At 35.1% G+C, this 19864-nt stretch overlaps 1 protein-coding gene across 1 annotated transcript in view; it reads right to left on the bottom strand.

The window, feature by feature from the left end:
• Positions 1-414: 414 nt before the first annotated feature.
• The window catches only part of LOC150102320 (N-acetylated-alpha-linked acidic dipeptidase 2-like), a 46583-nt gene continuing 27133 nt past the window's right edge, over positions 415-19864 (bottom strand). Inside the window, exons 14-18 of the mRNA XM_090399293.1 lie at positions 19339-19429; positions 17292-17550; positions 16851-16932; positions 14869-14961; positions 415-972 (exon numbers count right to left, since the gene is read on the bottom strand). Coding sequence (XP_090255419.1) covers positions 759-972; positions 14869-14961; positions 16851-16932; positions 17292-17550; positions 19339-19429 — 739 coding nt within the window. The 3' untranslated portion in view covers positions 415-758. The remainder of the gene's footprint in view (positions 973-14868; positions 14962-16850; positions 16933-17291; positions 17551-19338; positions 19430-19864) is intronic.

The following is a 19864-nucleotide window of genomic DNA, read 5'->3' on the forward strand; positions in this document are numbered from 1 at the left end:
AGCAAAATTTTTCCAATCACCCATTTTTTTTACCCAACCTAAAGAGATTATGGATCACTATGAACTAACAAAATAGGATATGATAGCATTCAAAAAAAACAGCCAAATACTGTATGTACATACATATACACATACATATGCACTTATGTACGTACATTTTGAAGAGTCATTTTCTTTTCCGTTATTCCGAAAGAGCGAAAAAAAAAAAAAACTCAACTGAAAAACGATTCGAAAATGTGACTTTTTAAAACACTGAAAAAAAAAAAAAAAAAAATAGGAATCCCAAGAATAACCGTTGCAATGCTTCCCAACTCAACCCAACCCAACCCGCACTCTCCCTTTTTGAAAAATGGTAGTTGGTAATCATCACCAAAAACTGGTGTTTATCTATTTATTATTAACATCACTTAATCTGCCAGAGGGGTTGGAATATAAACAAAACATTACTGTACATAATTTCTTTACATTTGCCAAAGATGAAATATTTTAAGGTTTGTTTCAAGTTATTATTATTATTATTAGAATAAATAACACTTATACTATTATTTATTGGGTTTTCTTCAACTGGCATTCACATTTGTCACTAAAAATAAATAAATAATAAAAAAAAAAAACAGAATATGAAACACAATTTTCAGAAAATAAAAAATAAAAGAAGTGGGCGCTACAGACACTGAGAAACTAAAGTAAGTGATTATTACTGAAATTTATGAAACAGATAGAAGCAATTCCGCTCTTATGTCATTTTTTATCAAGAATCAATAGTGACGCCTAAAATCACTGTAGTCTTTTAAAAAGTTTGTTGCAAATCTCACAGATAAAACTAAATCGGATAAATGACGTTCTAATTGCTGCAGTCTTGTATTTTTCGCTTCCTTGGTAAGTTTATCAATTCCATTTAAGAGATCGGTCACAGCGGGAAATATCGCATGTGAATAACTGTCGAACTGACTTGGAGAAAACACCATGTTTCTAAAAAAAAGTAGGGGAGGGAAAGAAAAAAATTAAATGAATTAGATTTCTGTACTTTGAAGATATGTACACAACCGTTTTAATATGTATGACGGCAAATAAATATTGCTAAACTGCATTAAATCATAAAATATTTCTTATTAATTATTGCAAAGTAAAACAGAAATAAATTGCAATGGGAATATGGTATAAATGGATAATAAATCATGCATACCGAGTAAATACCAATTCTATCAAAAAATCTATCCAGGCATCTCCGGTATAAAACATGAATTTTCATAATAAATCCATCTTATAGGAGGAAATTATTATGAAAATTCAGAAAACAAGATTATTCATAAACAGATATAAAACTAATAGATAGGGGGATGGTAAATACCTTTATGTGTTTTTTTTATTTATTTGTTTATTTTGTACCGGTAAAATAGCCTTTCGGCTTATTAAATTAGATATAAAACTATTTCGACTTCTACCATTCCAGAAGTTAACCGCGTGACTTTGTGTTCGAAAAATTTCTGACAGCATTCGCATCATCAATATATTTCAAACTCTTGACATGCAAGCAGCATTCCATCCTGTCTAAAACGAACATTCTGTTACCTTCATACATAACATTCGTTGGAAGAGAGTAGTATGGTAGCCACTAATAACAAGATCAAGATAAGATAAGGAATCGTGACGTGATTGGTTGTTCATCTAATGACGTCATTGTGTGTGTGTGTGTGTGACGCCATGGGTTTGGAATGGTTGGAATTTCCCTGGGGGTATATGTGTCAATGGTTTCAGTTCTTTGTTTTGGTTCGCGTATGGAATTATGGGTGATGGTAGAGATAAGGAATCGTGTCAGGATTGGTGGGACACTTTTAACTAGATCAATCTAAGATAAGGAATCATGACGTGAATGGTTGTTGTTATCAGATGAAGATAAGTGACGTCATTTGTTAGTTGTAAATAAGTGATGTTATTGTTTTGAATGGAAAGGAATATATATTAGTGCATAAGGAATCGTAACATGGATGTGTGTTATTATAGAGTTTGGAGTGTTTGGAATTTCGCTGGGTCCTCCTGTCAGGGACATCACATTTTGTGTTGGGTTCGCATAAAGTATTGTGGGTTGTATTTAGAGATAAGAATTGTGACGTTATGTTTGGAAATTTCTGGGGAACATATGTCTCTCTGTGATATCACATGGTGTTTTGGTTTGCCTATGGAATTGTGGACGATGTGTTTGAGATAAGATATCTTGGAATTTTCCCCGGGTGACACACACATATCCGTCATTGTCATCATGTTTTGTCTTTGGTTGTCTATAGATGGCTATACTAATTTTCCAATACAGTTTGGGGTATTTCTTTCTTGTTAAAGGAGGGGATTCTTAGAGTACAGTCATGATGACAGCAGTGATTAGGCTTTTCTGAATAATTGAATTATATGCTGGTGTCCCTCAAACACACACACACACACATTAGACATGAAAAATCAGAAATGTATCCAGGTTGATACTCTAATATGTACCATATGATTATTCTTATGAAAAAAAACTATTCAGTATTAGAATTACGCTTACCGAAACATATGAGCAGTGATTATTGAAATTACAATTATCACTTGTTAAGTTTAAGTTAAAAAAAAATTAACTTACATTTCTTTCCAGAATGGGAACATCTTGGTACTATCTAGGTTTTCTGAATATTCCAAATTGTTGATTTTTAACATATATTCACAGCAAAGAACACAAACACAAGTAAAATGTAGTTGACTTTTTCATTATAGGTTACTGGGGCTAACATATATTCACAGCACAAAAACACACAAAACATAGGAGTTGAAAAATATTTCTGTAAATAAGCAGAACTTATAGTTGACACATCGTTTATATTACCACCTGTTTGGTTCTGTTCGTTTTCTTGGAGATGACTCAATTTCCGGTCTTAGTTTTCAGTTCTCTTTTCAGACTATGGAACTATAGTTGCTCATTTTGTGTACAACTAATCACATCCTGTAAGATGACATTCAAAAAGTATAATTTCTCACGTTTCCCCCCCCCTCTTCTGGAGCATCTCTGATTACCGACATCGTGGAAGAAAAGTAAACTCAGTGCTTGCCTTTCTGTTTATCTCATTTATTTCTGGTATTAGTCTGTAATTTAGTCTGTTTGTATTAATCACATCCTGTAATATATGAGTTGCAGTATTGTTCAAAAGGTATCATTTTCCAACGGCTGGATGTTTCTCAAACACTTACATACATATGACTAAGAGATTATCATTCACATGATTGTGATGACACATATCCTAAAATTATTCATTCCTGATTAAGGATTTTATACACTTATTGTTTTCAAGTAGATGGCTTGTTTGTTTGTTTACATTTTGTGTAGCTAGGAAACTGGAATTTATTTCAAATGAATATTAGCTCTGTAATATATATATTTTGTTAATTTCTATGTTAACTTTTATTTGCCTGTAATATTATTAACAAATTGTATTTATTGAATCTAACATACAGAAATTAAATAAAGTGAAAAAGACAGTATTTTTTTTCTTATTCTTCTGAGTTCACATTTGCGCTGATGTTCATAGTGTATGATTTCCCATTGGTGCTTACATATAATTCATGTGATTTTTCTCCATGTCACATTTCAAAACAAGTTGAACTATGGTTTTTACATAGTTCAATTATGTAAAACTCGTTTCCATTAATCCCAATTGACTGTTGTCCTCTCATCCCTACATTTATTTCACAGTAGGGATATTTATATATATTTTTAACACAATTATTATATTAGATATTCTTTCCAATACAAACAAATAATTATTTATTCTTATTTCAAATGAAAGTTAGCTCAGAACGAAAGAAAGAAAGAAAGAAATGTTTACCTCAAATAAATATTTATGATCATAGCAAGCAAGAAATTCATCAGCTTTTTCAAAGTTTTGAAATTCATGCTGATATTGTTTTCATCATTTGGTATCATTTAAATGAAGAATGGGTCTGGCTATTAAGTTCGTTAATGTTTTTTTTTTAATTTTATTTTCTCTTCCAATGATGAGTATTATTTGATATATGAATGTTGATTCACTTGCTTTTATCTGCACACTATGATTCCTTTTTTCTACAACAATCTTTAGTAACAATCTTTAGAGTTTTAGTAACCTGTTGGTTTAAAACATATAATGTCTCTCTGTAAAATAACCAAATTCTAACAGTATTGTGACTTTTCAGGTGAAATCTGCTCCACTAAAATTCTGGCTATTAATTTAATACCCAATTATTCCTTTTGCTTCCAAGAGTTGATAGTTTCTTGAAATATTTGAGGGCTTGCATGAACAAATAAGACTTTTAATTCACTGAGTCAAAAAAAAGTCTGGTTAGTTTGTGGCATGAAATTTCACAAGGAAAAAAAATGCTATGGTCTTACTTAAATTTGTTAACACATCAACGATACCCAAATTTTTCATTGAAATTTACACATTTTATTTCAGTGAAATATTATTTACAAATTGTATTTACTGAATCTAACATACAGAAAATAAATAAAGTGAAAAATATAATCTATATTTTTGTTCCTTAAGCTTCTTATTGTTAAATTTGCACTGTTGTTCAAAGGTTCTTTTCATGCTTGTGGAATTGCCATCATGTGGTTTTTGACAATGTAACTCTCATCTGAAAGTTAATTTTTCATTTGGTGGTCGTTGGGAATTTATTACTGTAGTAAAATTATGGGTTGCATATTTATTTTTTGAAACCAATACATATATTTCTGAGCAATTTTAAAAGCACAGAATCTTTCATTATGTTTTCAAAAGCATTTAAAAGTACATGTTATGTTTTCACGTTTTGGGTATCCAATTTCATTTAAATCAACAACAGGCCTCCCTGTTAACCTCGTTAATGTTTTTGATTTTTCTCTTCTTTCGGTGAGTATATTTGATATTTGCATGTTGATTCTATCATCCAATTTCTTAGTTTGTCCAGAGATAGTGAACCAATTTCCCACTTCAGCTGTTGGTTATATTTTATTAACCAAGAATTCTTTTTTTAACTCTTTCAGATAATTCTTTCCAACTACAAGGTGATTTTGTCAATGCATATCTTACAATAATTCCATCAGAAATACAAATTTCTTTAGGAAATAAATTTGAAGTCTTATTCAAAAGAAATTGTTCATCAATTATAGCAATGATAACTGAAAATTAGTATTTTTCACCCAATGTAGATTTTGCATATTTTTCCTTCATTCTTCTTCTTACATTACTTCATTTGGCACCACAAATAAATAGGTATTTATTATAATTATTATTATTATTATTTCACTGATTATTAGCTCTGATCTTATATTTTGTTAACTCTCTGTTACAAAATTCTGAACAATTAGAACTTTTCACAAAGAAACTTTCAATGAATTTTGTGGTTCACCCATTATTTTTACATTACCGAACACAAAACACCACAACACGATATAGCAGCTGCAGTGGATGAACAATTACCTTAAATCCAAAGTCACTCGACTCTATGGTTTTTCTTATAGTACTGTTTACCCTTACTATGCCCTACCCTGACCATTCCTTCAAAAATGAATCTTTTGCACAGATGACTCAACAACATGTTTTTGCATGCTGTTGGATATACAGTTGGTGTATTTTTATCTTACTTTGTGTGGGAAAGGTAAAATTTGTGTTTGTGTTATCTGGAGAGTACAAGCATTTTTTCTATACCAAACTTTAAGAGTTTAAGTCACGTTTTGGGTTATTATCTAATGTCGCTCTGTAAAGCAATCGAATTCTAACAGTTCGGATTTTCGATTATGGAAACGAATTGTTTTCATATAACTCAAACAATGTCAGTAGGTAGCATTAGACAATTTCTAAAATGATCAATTAGATGGATATCAGTTTTCAACACTTTTTTTCCTGTTCCTGGCATTAATTTCACAGTAGTGATTTTTTTCAATAATTAAACAGAATAGCATTAAGGTATAAAGTTGTGGATTTAAATATCAATTTCTATTCGAATAACTGAGTAAAAATTCACTGTGGAAAAACACAACAACAAAAGCACACATCTTTGTTCATTTAAGTTTGTAAACAGTTTTTTCTTTCTTTCTTTTGTTCTGAGCAAACTTTCATTTGAAATAAGAATAAATAATTATTTGTTTGTATTGGAAAGAATATCTAATATAATAATTGTGTTAAAAATATATATAAATATCCCTACTGTGAAATAAATGTCGAGATGAGAGGACAGCAGTCAGTTGAGACTAACAGAAATGAGTTTTACATAATTGAACTATGTAAAAACCACAGTTCAACTTGTTTTGAAATGTGACATGGAGAAAAATCACATGAATTATATGTAAGCACCAATGGGAAATCATACACTATGAACATCAGTGCAAATGTGAAATCAGAAGAATAAGAAAAAAAACACTGTCTTTTTCACTTTATTTAATTTCTGTATGTTAGATTCAATAAATACAATTTGTTAATAATATTACAGGCAAATAAAAGTTAACATAGAAATTAACAAAATATATATATTACAGAGCTAATATTCATTTGAAATAAATTCCAGTTTCCTAGCTACACAAAATGTAAACAAACAAACAAGCCATCTACTTGAAAACAATAAGTGTATAAAATCCTTAATCAGGAATGAATAATTTTAGGATATGTGTCATCACAATCATGTGAATGATAATCTCTTAGTCATATGTATGTAAGTGTTTGAGAAACATCCAGCCATTGGAAAATGATACCTTTTGAACAATACTGCAACTCATATATTACAGGATGTGATTAATACAAACAGACTAAATTACAGACTAATACCAGAAATAAATGAGATAAACAGAAAGGCAAGCACTGAATTTACTTTTCTTCCACGATGTCGGTAATCAGAGATGCTCCAGAAGAGGGGGGGGGAAACGTGAGAAATTATACTTTTTGAATGTCATCTTACAGGATGTGATTAGTTGTACACAAAATGAGCAACTATAGTTCCATAGTCTGAAAAGAGAACTGAAAACTAAAACCGGAAATTGAGTCATCTCCAAGAAAATGAACAGAACCAAACAGGTGGTAATGTAAACGATGTGTCAACTATAAGTTCTGCTTATTTACAGAAATATTTTTCAACTCCTATGTTTTGTGTGTTTTTGTGCTGTGAATATATGTTAGCCCCAGTAACCTATAATGAAAAAGTCAACTACATTTTACTTGTGTTTGTGTTCTTTGCTGTGAATATATGTTAAAAATCAACAATTTGGAATATTCAGAAAACCTAGATAGTACCAAGATGTTCCCATTCTGGAAAGAAATGTAAGTTAATTTTTTTTTTAACTTAAACTTAACAAGTGATAATTGTAATTTCAATAATCACTGCTCATATGTTTTGATAAGCATAATTCTAATACTGAATAATTTTTTTTTCATAAGAATAATCATATGGTACATATTAGAGTATCACATGGATACATTTCTGATTTTTCATGTCTAATGTGTGTGTGTGGTGTGTGTGTTTGAGGGACACCAGCATATCAAAAAAAATCAACTAACGCCTTTTATTCCTTAATAGGGAGTAGGCAAGGCCTTTATACCCTATCTAGCTTTTGGAGACTTAGTGGACAGTTCAATCTTCACCAGTAGCCAATCAGAAATAGCTGGCCCATGTCTATCACTAATTATAGCATCCCCCGATGAAGAGGCTGGCAAACAAGTGCTGCTATCTCTTGGTACCTAACCCTAGCAAGATATGTCACTGTCTGAAATAATGTGGGTACTACGGTCGATTTTCTTGAGTTTACGGGACGAAAAACCCGAGTTTCCGGGAGGAAAAACCTGCTTGCCTGTGCCAGAGATCGACTAACTCGGGAACCGGTCGAAGATAGGCTTAGAAAAAGTTCCTCCAGTCGACGTCTAGACTAGAACCTAGGTCTAACTTCAAGTGGCCAAGCGCAGAGGACGCAAGCACCACTTCCACTGAGCTACACAGGCCTGACACCAGCATATAATTCAATTATTCAGAAAAGCCTAATCACTGCCGCCATCACGAATGTACTCTAAGAATCCCCTCCTTTAACAAGAAAGAAATACCCCAAACTGTATTGGAAAATTAGTACAGCCATCTATAGACAACAAAGACGATACATGATGACAATGATGGATGTGTCACCCGGGGAAAATTCCAAGATATCTTATCTCAAACACATCGCCCACAATTCGATAATACGCAAACCAAAACACCATGTGATATCACAGAGAGACATATGTTCCCCAGAAATTTCCAAACATAATGTCACAATTCTTACCTCTAAATAAAACCCACAATACTTTGTGCGAACCAAACACACCACTTGATGTCCCTGACAGAAGTGGGGGGCTCCAGCAAAATTCCAAACATTCCAAACTCTATAATAACACTCATCCACGTCACGATTCCTTATCTTATCTTGATCTTGATCTGGTTAAAAGTGTCCCACCATTCATGACACGATTCCTTATCCACTAATATATCTTCCTTTCCATTCAAAACAATAACATAACTTATTCACAACTAACAATTGATGTCACTTATCTTCATATGATAACAACAAACATACATGTCACGATTCCTTGTGTTAGATTGATCTAGTTAAAAGTGTCCCACCAATCATGAAACGATTCCTTATCTCTACCATCACCCATAATTCCATACGCAAGCCAAAACACAAGAACTGAAACCATTGACACATATACCCCCAGGGAAGTTCCAAACATTCCAAACCCATGGCGTCACACACACACACACACACACACACAATGACGTCATTAGATGAACAACCAATCACGTCACGATTCCTTATCTTATCTTGATATTAGTGGCTACCATACTACTGAGCAAACGCAAGTTCCTGATGAAAAGACTATATACACAAATACATTTATAAATACATGAAAGGCTGTATACATTATTCTGTATTGTGTATAAGGAAATTTAGAAGTACTACAGCATTGTAATCTAAATATATATATGTGGTGTAAACAGTTTTTTTTTCTCTTGTGGAAAGCTATCATACATTTCAGTACCCTAGGTGGACTAAGAAATTCCGGAACTCTTGCCTTGGAGATCAAATACAGTGCTTTTTTCATAAAGCAAATTGAAGTATCCAAAAAGCAGAATGTTGGTTTCACACTCGGAGACAAAAGCATTTACTGACTAAAGATATTCATAAATATCCATAATATTATATTATGGATATTTATGGATATTTATGGATATTTATGGATATTTATGGATGTGTGTGTGTGTGTGTGTGTGTGTGTGTGTGTGTGTGTGTGTGTGTGTGTGTGTGTGTGTGTGTGTGTGTGTGTGTGTGTGTGTGTGTGTGTGTGTGTGTGTGTGTGTGTGTGTGTGTGTGTGTGTGTGTGTGTGTGTGTGTGTGTGTGTGTGTGTGTGTGTGTGTGTGTGTGTGTGTGTGTGTGTGTGTGTGTGTGTGTGTGTGTGTGTGTGTGTGTGTGTGTGTGTGTGTGTGTGTGTGTGTGTGTGTGTGTGTGTGTGTGTGTGTGTGTGTGTGTGTGTGTGTGTGTGTGTGTGTGTGTGTGTGTGTGTGTGTGTGTGTGTGTGTGTGTGTGTGTGTGTGTGTGTGTGTGTGTGTGTGTGTGTGTGTGTGTGTGTGTGTGTGTGTGTGTGTGTGTGTGTGTGTGTGTGTGTGTGTGTGTGTGTGTGTGTGTGTGTGTGTGTGTGTGTGTGTGTGTGTGTGTGTGTGTGTGTGTGTGTGTGTGTGTGTGTGTGTGTGTGTGTGTGTGTGTGTGTGTGTGTGTGTGTGTGTGTGTGTGTGTGTGTGTGTGTGTGTGTGTGTGTGTGTGTGTGTGTGTGTGTGTGTGTGTGTGTGTGTGTGTGTGTGTGTGTGTGTGTGTGTGTGTGTGTGTGTGTGTGTGTGTGTGTGTGTGTGTGTGTGTGTGTGTGTGTGTGTGTGTGTGTGTGTGTGTGTGTGTGTGTGTGTGTGTGTGTGTGTGTGTGTGTGTGTGTGTGTGTGTGTGTGTGTGTGTGTGTGTGTGTGTGTGTGTGTGTGTGTGTGTGTGTGTGTGTGTGTGTGTGTGTGTGTGTGTGTGTGTGTGTGTGTGTGTGTGTGTGTGTGTGTGTGTGTGTGTGTGTGTGTGTGTGTGTGTGTGTGTGTGTGTGTGTGTGTGTGTGTGTGTGTGTGTGTGTGTGTGTGTGTGTGTGTGTGTGTGTGTGTGTGTGTGTGTGTGTGTGTGTGTGTGTGTGTGTGTGTGTGTGTGTGTGTGTGTGTGTGTGTGTGTGTGTGTGTGTGTGTGTGTGTGTGTGTGTGTGTGTGTGTGTGTGTGTGTGTGTGTGTGTGTGTGTGTGTGTGTGTGTGTGTGTGTGTGTGTGTGTGTGTGTGTGTGTGTGTGTGTGTGTGTGTGTGTGTGTGTGTGTGTGTGTGTGTGTGTGTGTGTGTGTGTGTGTGTGTGTGTGTGTGTGTGTGTGTGTGTGTGTGTGTGTGTGTGTGTGTGTGTGTGTGTGTGTGTGTGTGTGTGTGTGTGTGTGTGTGTGTGTGTGTGTGTGTGTGTGTGTGTGTGTGTGTGTGTGTGTGTGTGTGTGTGTGTGTGTGTGTGTGTGTGTGTGTGTGTGTGTGTGTGTGTGTGTGTGTGTGTGTGTGTGTGTGTGTGTGTGTGTGTGTGTGTGTGTGTGTGTGTGTGTGTGTGTGTGTGTGTGTGTGTGTGTGTGTGTGTGTGTGTGTGTGTGTGTGTGTGTGTGTGTGTGTGTGTGTGTGTGTGTGTGTGTGTGTGTGTGTGTGTGTGTGTGTGTGTGTGTGTGTGTGTGTGTGTGTGTGTGTGTGTGTGTGTGTGTGTGTGTGTGTGTGTGTGTGTGTGTGTGTGTGTGTGTGTGTGTGTGTGTGTGTGTGTGTGTGTGTGTGTGTGTGTGTGTGTGTGTGTGTGTGTGTGTGTGTGTGTGTGTGTGTGTGTGTGTGTGTGTGTGTGTGTGTGTGTGTGTGTGTGTGTGTGTGTGTGTGTGTGTGTGTGTGTGTGTGTGTGTGTGTGTGTGTGTGTGTGTGTGTGTGTGTGTGTGTGTGTGTGTGTGTGTGTGTGTGTGTGTGTGTGTGTGTGTGTGTGTGTGTGTGTGTGTGTGTGTGTGTGTGTGTGTGTGTGTGTGTGTGTGTGTGTGTGTGTGTGTGTGTGTGTGTGTGTGTGTGTGTGTGTGTGTGTGTGTGTGTGTGTGTGTGTGTGTGTGTGTGTGTGTGTGTGTGTGTGTGTGTGTGTGTGTGTGTGTGTGTGTGTGTGTGTGTGTGTGTGTGTGTGTGTGTGTGTGTGTGTGTGTGTGTGTGTGTGTGTGTGTGTGTGTGTGTGTGTGTGTGTGTGTGTGTGTGTGTGTGTGTGTGTGTGTGTGTGTGTGTGTGTGTGTGTGTGTGTGTGTGTGTGTGTGTGTGTGTGTGTGTGTGTGTGTGTGTGTGTGTGTGTGTGTGTGTGTGTGTGTGTGTGTGTGTGTGTGTGTGTGTGTGTGTGTGTGTGTGTGTGTGTGTGTGTGTGTGTGTGTGTGTGTGTGTGTGTGTGTGTGTGTGTGTGTGTGTGTGTGTGTGTGTGTGTGTGTGTGTGTGTGTGTGTGTGTGTGTGTGTGTGTGTGTGTGTGTGTGTGTGTGTGTGTGTGTGTGTGTGTGTGTGTGTGTGTGTGTGTGTGTGTGTGTGTGTGTGTGTGTGTGTGTGTGTGTGTGTGTGTGTGTGTGTGTGTGTGTGTGTGTGTGTGTGTGTGTGTGTGTGTGTGTGTGTGTGTGTGTGTGTGTGTGTGTGTGTGTGTGTGTGTGTGTGTGTGTGTGTGTGTGTGTGTGTGTGTGTGTGTGTGTGTGTGTGTGTGTGTGTGTGTGTGTGTGTGTGTGTGTGTGTGTGTGTGTGTGTGTGTGTGTGTGTGTGTGTGTGTGTGTGTGTGTGTGTGTGTGTGTGTGTGTGTGTGTGTGTGTGTGTGTGTGTGTGTGTGTGTGTGTGTGTGTGTGTGTGTGTGTGTGTGTGTGTGTGTGTGTGTGTGTGTGTGTGTGTGTGTGTGTGTGTGTGTGTGTGTGTGTGTGTGTGTGTGTGTGTGTGTGTGTGTGTGTGTGTGTGTGTGTGTGTGTGTGTGTGTGTGTGTGTGTGTGTGTGTGTGTGTGTGTGTGTGTGTGTGTGTGTGTGTGTGTGTGTGTGTGTGTGTGTGTGTGTGTGTGTATTCCTGAGCTTCTACTCGGTTGTTATGGTACATTTTAAAGAATAAATATTTAATGACTTTAAACCCAGATAAAGATATTTGCTTTATTAAAGAATTGTACTCAATCTGGCTACTTCCGATATAGGGACTCCATTTACAATCAAAACCAAGGGCTAGCAATGGGCAACCCTTTATCCCCGGTTCTACAAATATTTTCATGGAAGATTTTGAAACAAAAGCCATATCGTCCTTCTCACTTAAGCCGAAACGACATTTTCATTATATTTTCTTCATCATCTTAACAACCAGCATTCTAATATAAAATTCACTGCCGAACTAGAACGAAATAACTGCCTTCCATTCCTGGACGTAATTCTTAGACGATGCTCTGATAGATTTAAAATCTCTATATACAGAAAATCCACTCATACCAATAGATATCTGCACTGTCAATATCATCACTTTCCACCACAAAAGCTCGGAACTATTTCTACCTTAGGACACAGAGCACGCTCTCTTTTAAATGAACCAGATGAGCTCCAAAAAGAAATTAATCACCTTTCTGTTATCTTTAAACAAAATGGATATTCTGAAAAAACGATTAAAAAATTTCTTCTGGATCCTCCTAGGCAGTGTACTACGGAAACTACTGATTTTAAAGGTAGCATCTCAATCCCTTACATTAGTTCAGTCTCCAATAAATAGTCTAAAGTCCTTAAAAAATACAATATGAGGACGTTTTTCACTACACCCCCTAAAGTCCGTTCTCTTATAAGCCGTTCGAAGCCTATTCATCACAACCTGAAATATCAAGGTGTATACAAGTTATGATGTGATTGTAATATTCCTTGTTTTGGACAGGCTAACAAATCTATTGAACTACATATAGAGGAGCATAAGAGAGACATCGCCTATAAAAGATCACATACATCTGCGCTATCCAATCATGTTCTTTTCTCAAACAATCCTCATGATGATCTACAGAGGCACTCAGTTTGCTGGGATAAATCCGAAAACATTTTTCGCTGCAGTGATGAGTTTGAAAGGAAAATCGTGGAGTCCAGGGAAATCCTCTTTAATCCTGAACATTTGAACAGCAATTTGAGTTACAACATCCCTGATAGCCATGCTGCAGTGTTTAATACTGGCGTTCACGAGAACTTGCAAGCACGCATGCAACAAACAATAGCGCGTTAGATAGAATAACTTGAAAAATAAAAAGTTTTTGTGTCAATTATGTATTGCATTTTTTGCTTGTAATTCTCAGTTTTCTGTAACTTCAATTTTTATTATTGTGTTCTACCTTTAGTTGATACCCGATGAAGACTGTAAAATGCTGAAACCAGTTGTATCATTTTCATTAAAACTTAATATTTTATCTCGGTTTAAAGTCATTAAATATTTATTCTTTAAAAAATATATATAATGTATGTATGTATTTTTATTCTTTTTTCCCCTGAACGCCTAATATGGAAGTTATGGCTTCTCACAAAATGCTAAATAAAAGATCCATATTTTGAATAGGAAATAATGCAGATCTAGAATAATCATGACCACACAAACTCGCTGATAACGAAATTAGAGAAACCAAAGAAAATTATCAGAAGCCATTTTGGTGACCATAATACATTTCTAAAACGTTTTCTTTAAAAAGAAAAATTCAAGAAACATGTTTTTAATACGAAAAGCCGATTTGCCTTAGTAATGTTGAATGTTGAACGAAAAAAGAAATATCCAAAAACTGTATCATGAAATGTGCGAGAAGTTGACTAATTTCATTTTATTTATTTTTAAAAAATATTTATTTTTAAAAAATATTTATTTTTATTTATTTAAAAAAATACTGTTTGTTTGTTTTGAAAATAAATGTATAATTTTCCATAATAATAATAACAATTATTATTATTATTATCTAAGACCTCCAGAGAGTCAAGGACTCATCGATGGAAGCTATAAATCACCCAAACCAGCTATCATACCTTCCCTTAAATTCATTCATCCTAGATGCACTCACTACCCCCTAAGGGCAAATTAAATCCACTCACTCACTGCTCTCTGGGAGAAAAACTTGGCTCTTACCCCTTTCTTGACTGTGAACAAATAATGAAAACTTTTTTTATCACGTCTCATATTTTAATTTACTACAAAACCTAATATCGTAAAGAATTATCGAAACTGTTACTGTATCCAACGAAAATCATATTATAAATTAATATTTCATATAATTCAATTTGTTAAGAATAGAAATGTTTCTAAAGTGTTTAGTCGAGCCGGTTTAGTCGCGCAGTGTATGATTCTAGATAGGTATGAAAAAGTGCCTCAGTTATTCTGTAAACAGAAATTAAGGCAATTCACATATTGAGCTCATTTTGTATTTCTTATGGAATATTAATAATTATTAATGAAGATAAGAATTCAAGAATACGTCCGTCGTCAGCTCCCATGGAACCGATAATAATCACTTTACATAAAAAGTAATTTCCAATACTGGGAATTTTTTATAGCTTGTTTACGCTTCTCGTGTCGCTGTAGAGGTATTCTTTTCAGCAGGAAATTCGAGGGAGACGTTATTAAATATTAGTTTGTTTACGAGTTCGCTTATTCATTAATTTGAGTATGCCATGTCTCACAGTAGTGCGGTCATAACTAATGGACAATACATTACCCCCTCGAAACACATTCAATTATCATTAGCATAACAATAACCACTTAGCTAAATTTAATAATAATAAACAAACCGCCCACCTTGTAAATGGTCTTCCAGGAAGCCCGTTCGCATTTATAAATATGCGTTCCAACATCATCATCTGGTCATTGATCATCCTGATCTCTAAAGGACTGAAAAAAAAGGCATTAAATAAATATCATTAAATTAATCTGTTTATTTTATGCAATACATATTTAATTTTGCTGATTATTTAATATATATATAAGGAGAAAAGTTGTTTGCTGCTTTATGATTCATGTCTGGTAGCAGTTATTATACTTTAAATCTGGATAGCGCATCCTGTTTCTTTTTTCTATGTTGTGCTGATACAGGGGAACACAATGTGAGTTATATTCATCTCTCATCTTTCTTTTACCCTCTTTTGCCTTGCGGTGTCGAGATTTTTTTTTTATTATTATTATTAATTATCGGACCTCAAACCGTTCACGGAATAAGGTGGTCAGCCATATGCCCCGGTGTATCCTATGTCCGTAGTGTTAAGTTCTCAAAGCCGGTTTGCCTGCTTTGCGGATGAAAAAAAAAAAACCCAGGATAAACTGGGGGAAAAAACTCGACTATCCACGCCCATATATACAGGAGGTTGGAGCCGTTTATACAAGAACAACAGCATCGCAACGGTAAAGAAGCAACAACACAAACAATAAATCTATGTATTAAGAAATAATTTTATGCAATACTCTCAAAGCGTGTTGGGGGGGGGGGGTCCGCTTCTCTGAATATATTCAAGAAACTCGTAAAGTTTTTGTTGTTTTAGGTTACAGTTGGCAAAATTCGTGACAATTTTTTTTTTAGAATTTGTCTATCCATCTCTTTTCTCATATAACGGATTTGCTTTAGCTACATGGAACATAATACGATTTTATGAATTGGAAAATTTAAAATGTCTTATAGGTTTTCTTTCCACTTGATTTGTGTCAATTTTGGAGATTGTTTTCGTAGGAATAAGCACACAGAAGATATAGCGCTAAATTAAAAAAATAATAAATAAATAAATAAAAACGGCAAGTAGTTTAGCATTAAAGAATAAATACACCCTAGTAAAATAAGTCCGATAATTATATAATTTACAAAAAAAAATCAATAAATAAATCTTCAAACTCCTTTTATTCCCAAAGAGAGTAGTAAACATCGCTCTTTTACCTTAACTATCGAGATATCAGTGGGAGACCGGTTTCCACACTCAGCCCTCAATGATATCTGAGTAAACAATGATTTCAAATTCATTATGAGAAAGTGCGGAAGACGATTAACGCCATTTCGTTCTCTCCAACAGGTATATGCTATTATCTGCAATTGAGTTCAACGACTTCAGTTGAGGAACTAAAAATCCGAAGTACTAATAAAGAAAACCTCACTAGCCTTTAGCCTTCTTAATAATCACGTAACTTGGAATCCTCTGAAAAAAAGCCTAGAAGAGTTTCTTACACATCGAATAGAAATAAACCTATAATGGTCTGATTGTCTAGGATTATGGGAGTAAACACAGTTTCTACCATAAGGATTCACAAGCAGCTGTATAATTTATTGCATGTAATAATCATAATAGCCCGTGCGGTTACCCTAGTGGATATGCGCTTTGCACCCATCTCCCTGCGGAATTAATAAATAAATCTGTAGATTTATTTATTAATAAATTGGTTCCTGATTAGGAAAAAAATAGGGTTTTTTTTAATTATTTTGTATAGGCAGTACCCCCACTTAAAACTTCACAGGCCGCCACTGGTTTATTCCCAAATTTATCTTCGGGTTTTTCATCCCGTAAAGCAGCCTTGAGAACTCAACACTACGGACATAGGATATACCGAGGCGTATGGCTGACCACCTTATCCTGTGAACGGTTTGACGTCCGATGATTAATACACCCTCGACACCGCATGGTAAAAGAGGGAAAGGAAGATGAGATGAGATGATAATTATAATAAACAAATAAATGTTATAAGAAAATATATCATTTTCAACGATACGTAATAACTTACTATGATTATGTTATTATACTTACTTATAAAGATCAATGTTTTGGAGTTTGCTTTGCCACGTTTCTGCAATTGCGGAAAAATTTGAAACTGCTTCCTCTAACGAATCTGAAAAAAAATCAAGAGAGAGCTTAGTTTTTTATATATACATGTGAAATCTTTGAATGATTATAATTTTAAATTTCTTCCAGACTCCTAGAAACTCATTGACAGAAACCTTTTTATCCTTAGCCAATCAGAGATAACTTGGCCTACACTATCAATGATTTAAAGCGGAATCCGGCAAAAAGTTAACTTTTTACCTCAAATAAAATTTAATCCATAGACAATTTAAAGGATATATTTACATTTATAACCAAGTTAAATAACGTTTTGATTAAAATCAAATAAAAAGAAGAAAATGAAATTGAGCGAGGAAACTTTGCAGCGAATAAATACAAAACCAAAATACACAAAACTACACCTACCAAGCGACAAATGATACATCTTGAGAATGTCTTCTATTCCTTTGGCTTTCATATCTCTCAAAGACTGTGTCATCTTTTTTGGTACTTTTGTAACATTATATGGAATTACAGTAGAATCGGCTAGCATGTGGAGAATGATTCCTGATAATTGGGCACATGCCTTGTGTCGGGTGAATTCCGGATCCAAAAAGTTCGACATTAAATGAAAGGTGTCGTAAGCAGTATGATAAGCAGGATACGCTGTGACTGGCTTCTTTTTCTGAAAGATTAAAAAAATGAAAATTAATTTATAGTTTTTGATTATTGGGACTTTAATTATTCAATTTTTTTTCTCGTTTTTACTGTTGTAATTTTAAAAGTAAGCAATGTCTAATGATGGCATGCATGGAACGTCAATATAAGCAATGGTGGCTTGCAATTATATTGATACCAAGATACTGAAATCTTTCTTTTGCTCAAATTTCTATCTTGATGAATAAAATTAATGAAGCATGTCAGGATGAAAATCGTTACTGATTCTTCTTAGAGAAATCGTTTTAAATGAAAATCCCATCCATGAAAGGTTAAAAACCAACAATATTTGTACAGCAGGTGGACCAAATTACATGATAAACTATTCTTACAAACCAAACATGTACATATTTCATATATCACTTCAAGCAACAACAATAATCAGGTGTAGTTGTTGAATACCAATAAATGAAAATCATTTACCATTTAGACATTAAAGAAAAATATATGCGACGATAGTGTTCGAAGCAACAATCTATTACAGCAAAATAGAGCCCCCCTATCCACTCTGCCATCCATTCTCTGAAATTAGTAATATAAGCTAGATGAATATTAAAGTCAGAGAAAAGCACATGTTAAATTGTGCACAAATATTTTAAATTTTGGATCGAACTCAGTAACTACTAGAAAAGTTAGGAAATTGATTAAAAAAATTATAAGTAAAATGAAAAAATCCACAAACGACAAAGGAGTAGGCGATTCCATTCAACTCTAACTTTTTGAAAACCGGTGGACGGCCAATCTCCGCTCTTAGCCATCTCGGATTTATTTAAAATAATGATAATAAATAAATTTTGCGGATGTCACTTCATCCTATGCAGTTGCATTCAAGGGATTGCGACATCTTAAAGTAAACCGAACAGCAAAGGAGATAGCATTCCGATTCAGAAGGCATTATCCATCACTAATATTTTCAAGAAAGAAATTTCATCTGGGATGAGTGTTTGCGTTTATGAACTCTAAAAAATTTCATTCGGGGAAGAAATCAGCCAGCACTACGGCGACGACTGCCTTCAGGAAGAGGTCTTGACTTGTTTCTTTATTCTTCTTATCAAACGTCGTATCATATCTTTGCAACACCTTCCGTCGTGATCAGACGTCTTTACCTATGGCTTTTTCTTCCCGAAATTAAATGTGTACTTCAAATTGTCTTTCCCAATGGCGTAACTCCCATTTCGTGAAACAATACGCCGCAAGAACCTGAAGCAATAGCTTAAGAATTCCTACAAAAGTTTTAAAGGAAGCTCTTTTAATACTCAAGGAAAAGGGAGTATTCTTTCTGCTTTCTTTGCTCGTTTTGAATTCCCGTTGAATCAACTAAAACTATCAGACCAGTAAATTATTGTTAACTGCATATGTTTCAGACTGACAGATTTGTATGTTTTTCGGGATGAAAAACGCAAGTTTCTGGTAGTAAAAATCCTTCCACCTTCTTATCAGAACGACCAACTGGCTTTCACTTGAAAAGTCCTTAAAAAGGTTGTTCATCTCCTGGATATTCGAATCCAGGTCTTTCCAATCGGAGAGCAGCGGTGCTACCGACTGAGCCATGAAAGTTCTGAGAAAGGGGGGGGGGTGACTTAATAAAGGTTTTCTGTTGTTAGAGATATGTAGGAGGAGTCAAAAAAGTCTGGTTCTCATAAGCATCTCTATGGTGGATCAGAAGTATAAATATTACTCGCGAACGTCTTCATGGGCTTAATTCGGAACTCGGTTACATGAAAATTGCTAAAACTTTGAGAAAATATATACCCACCTGATCGATTCCCCACCACATATTCATGGCTGTCACTCCAGCGTAGAAGTAAAAACTATCATGATCTGTCCCAGAACCAGGAGTCATTATTCTGAAAGTTAAAACAAATACTGGAATAACATTACTAGGAATAACATTTTAAAAAAGTATTCAAAAGTGAATGTTACTGGAGTAATATATTTTCTCTAACTTACTTGACTTTTAAGGAGACTGTTACTATTGTTCTTTCCCAAGTTAATATCCAAGTATTGAACAAACATAGCCATAATGCTATGTTTGTTCTTAATTGCTATGTTGTTCTTAATTAATTAAAACTGCTAAGTTGTCTCGTTCTGGTCCGAATCTTATTGTAGTAAGTTGTCTCAGATCATTGGTTTTGAATCATTCAAACATTTATTTATTTTGTGAATTATAGAACGAAATGGCGAACTACTTGAAAGGAGTGTTATCGTTGTTGTCAACTTAATTCACAGGTCATGCAAGGTCCAACGTTCTCTAATGAGAACATTGATCATTATAGTGTCGA

The sequence above is a fragment of the Typopeltis vanoorti genome, chromosome 10 (assembly GCF_054136105.1).
Source record: "Typopeltis vanoorti isolate ZY-2024b chromosome 10, IOZ_Tvanoo_1.0, whole genome shotgun sequence".
Lineage (NCBI taxonomy): Eukaryota > Metazoa > Arthropoda > Arachnida > Uropygi > Thelyphonidae > Typopeltis > Typopeltis vanoorti.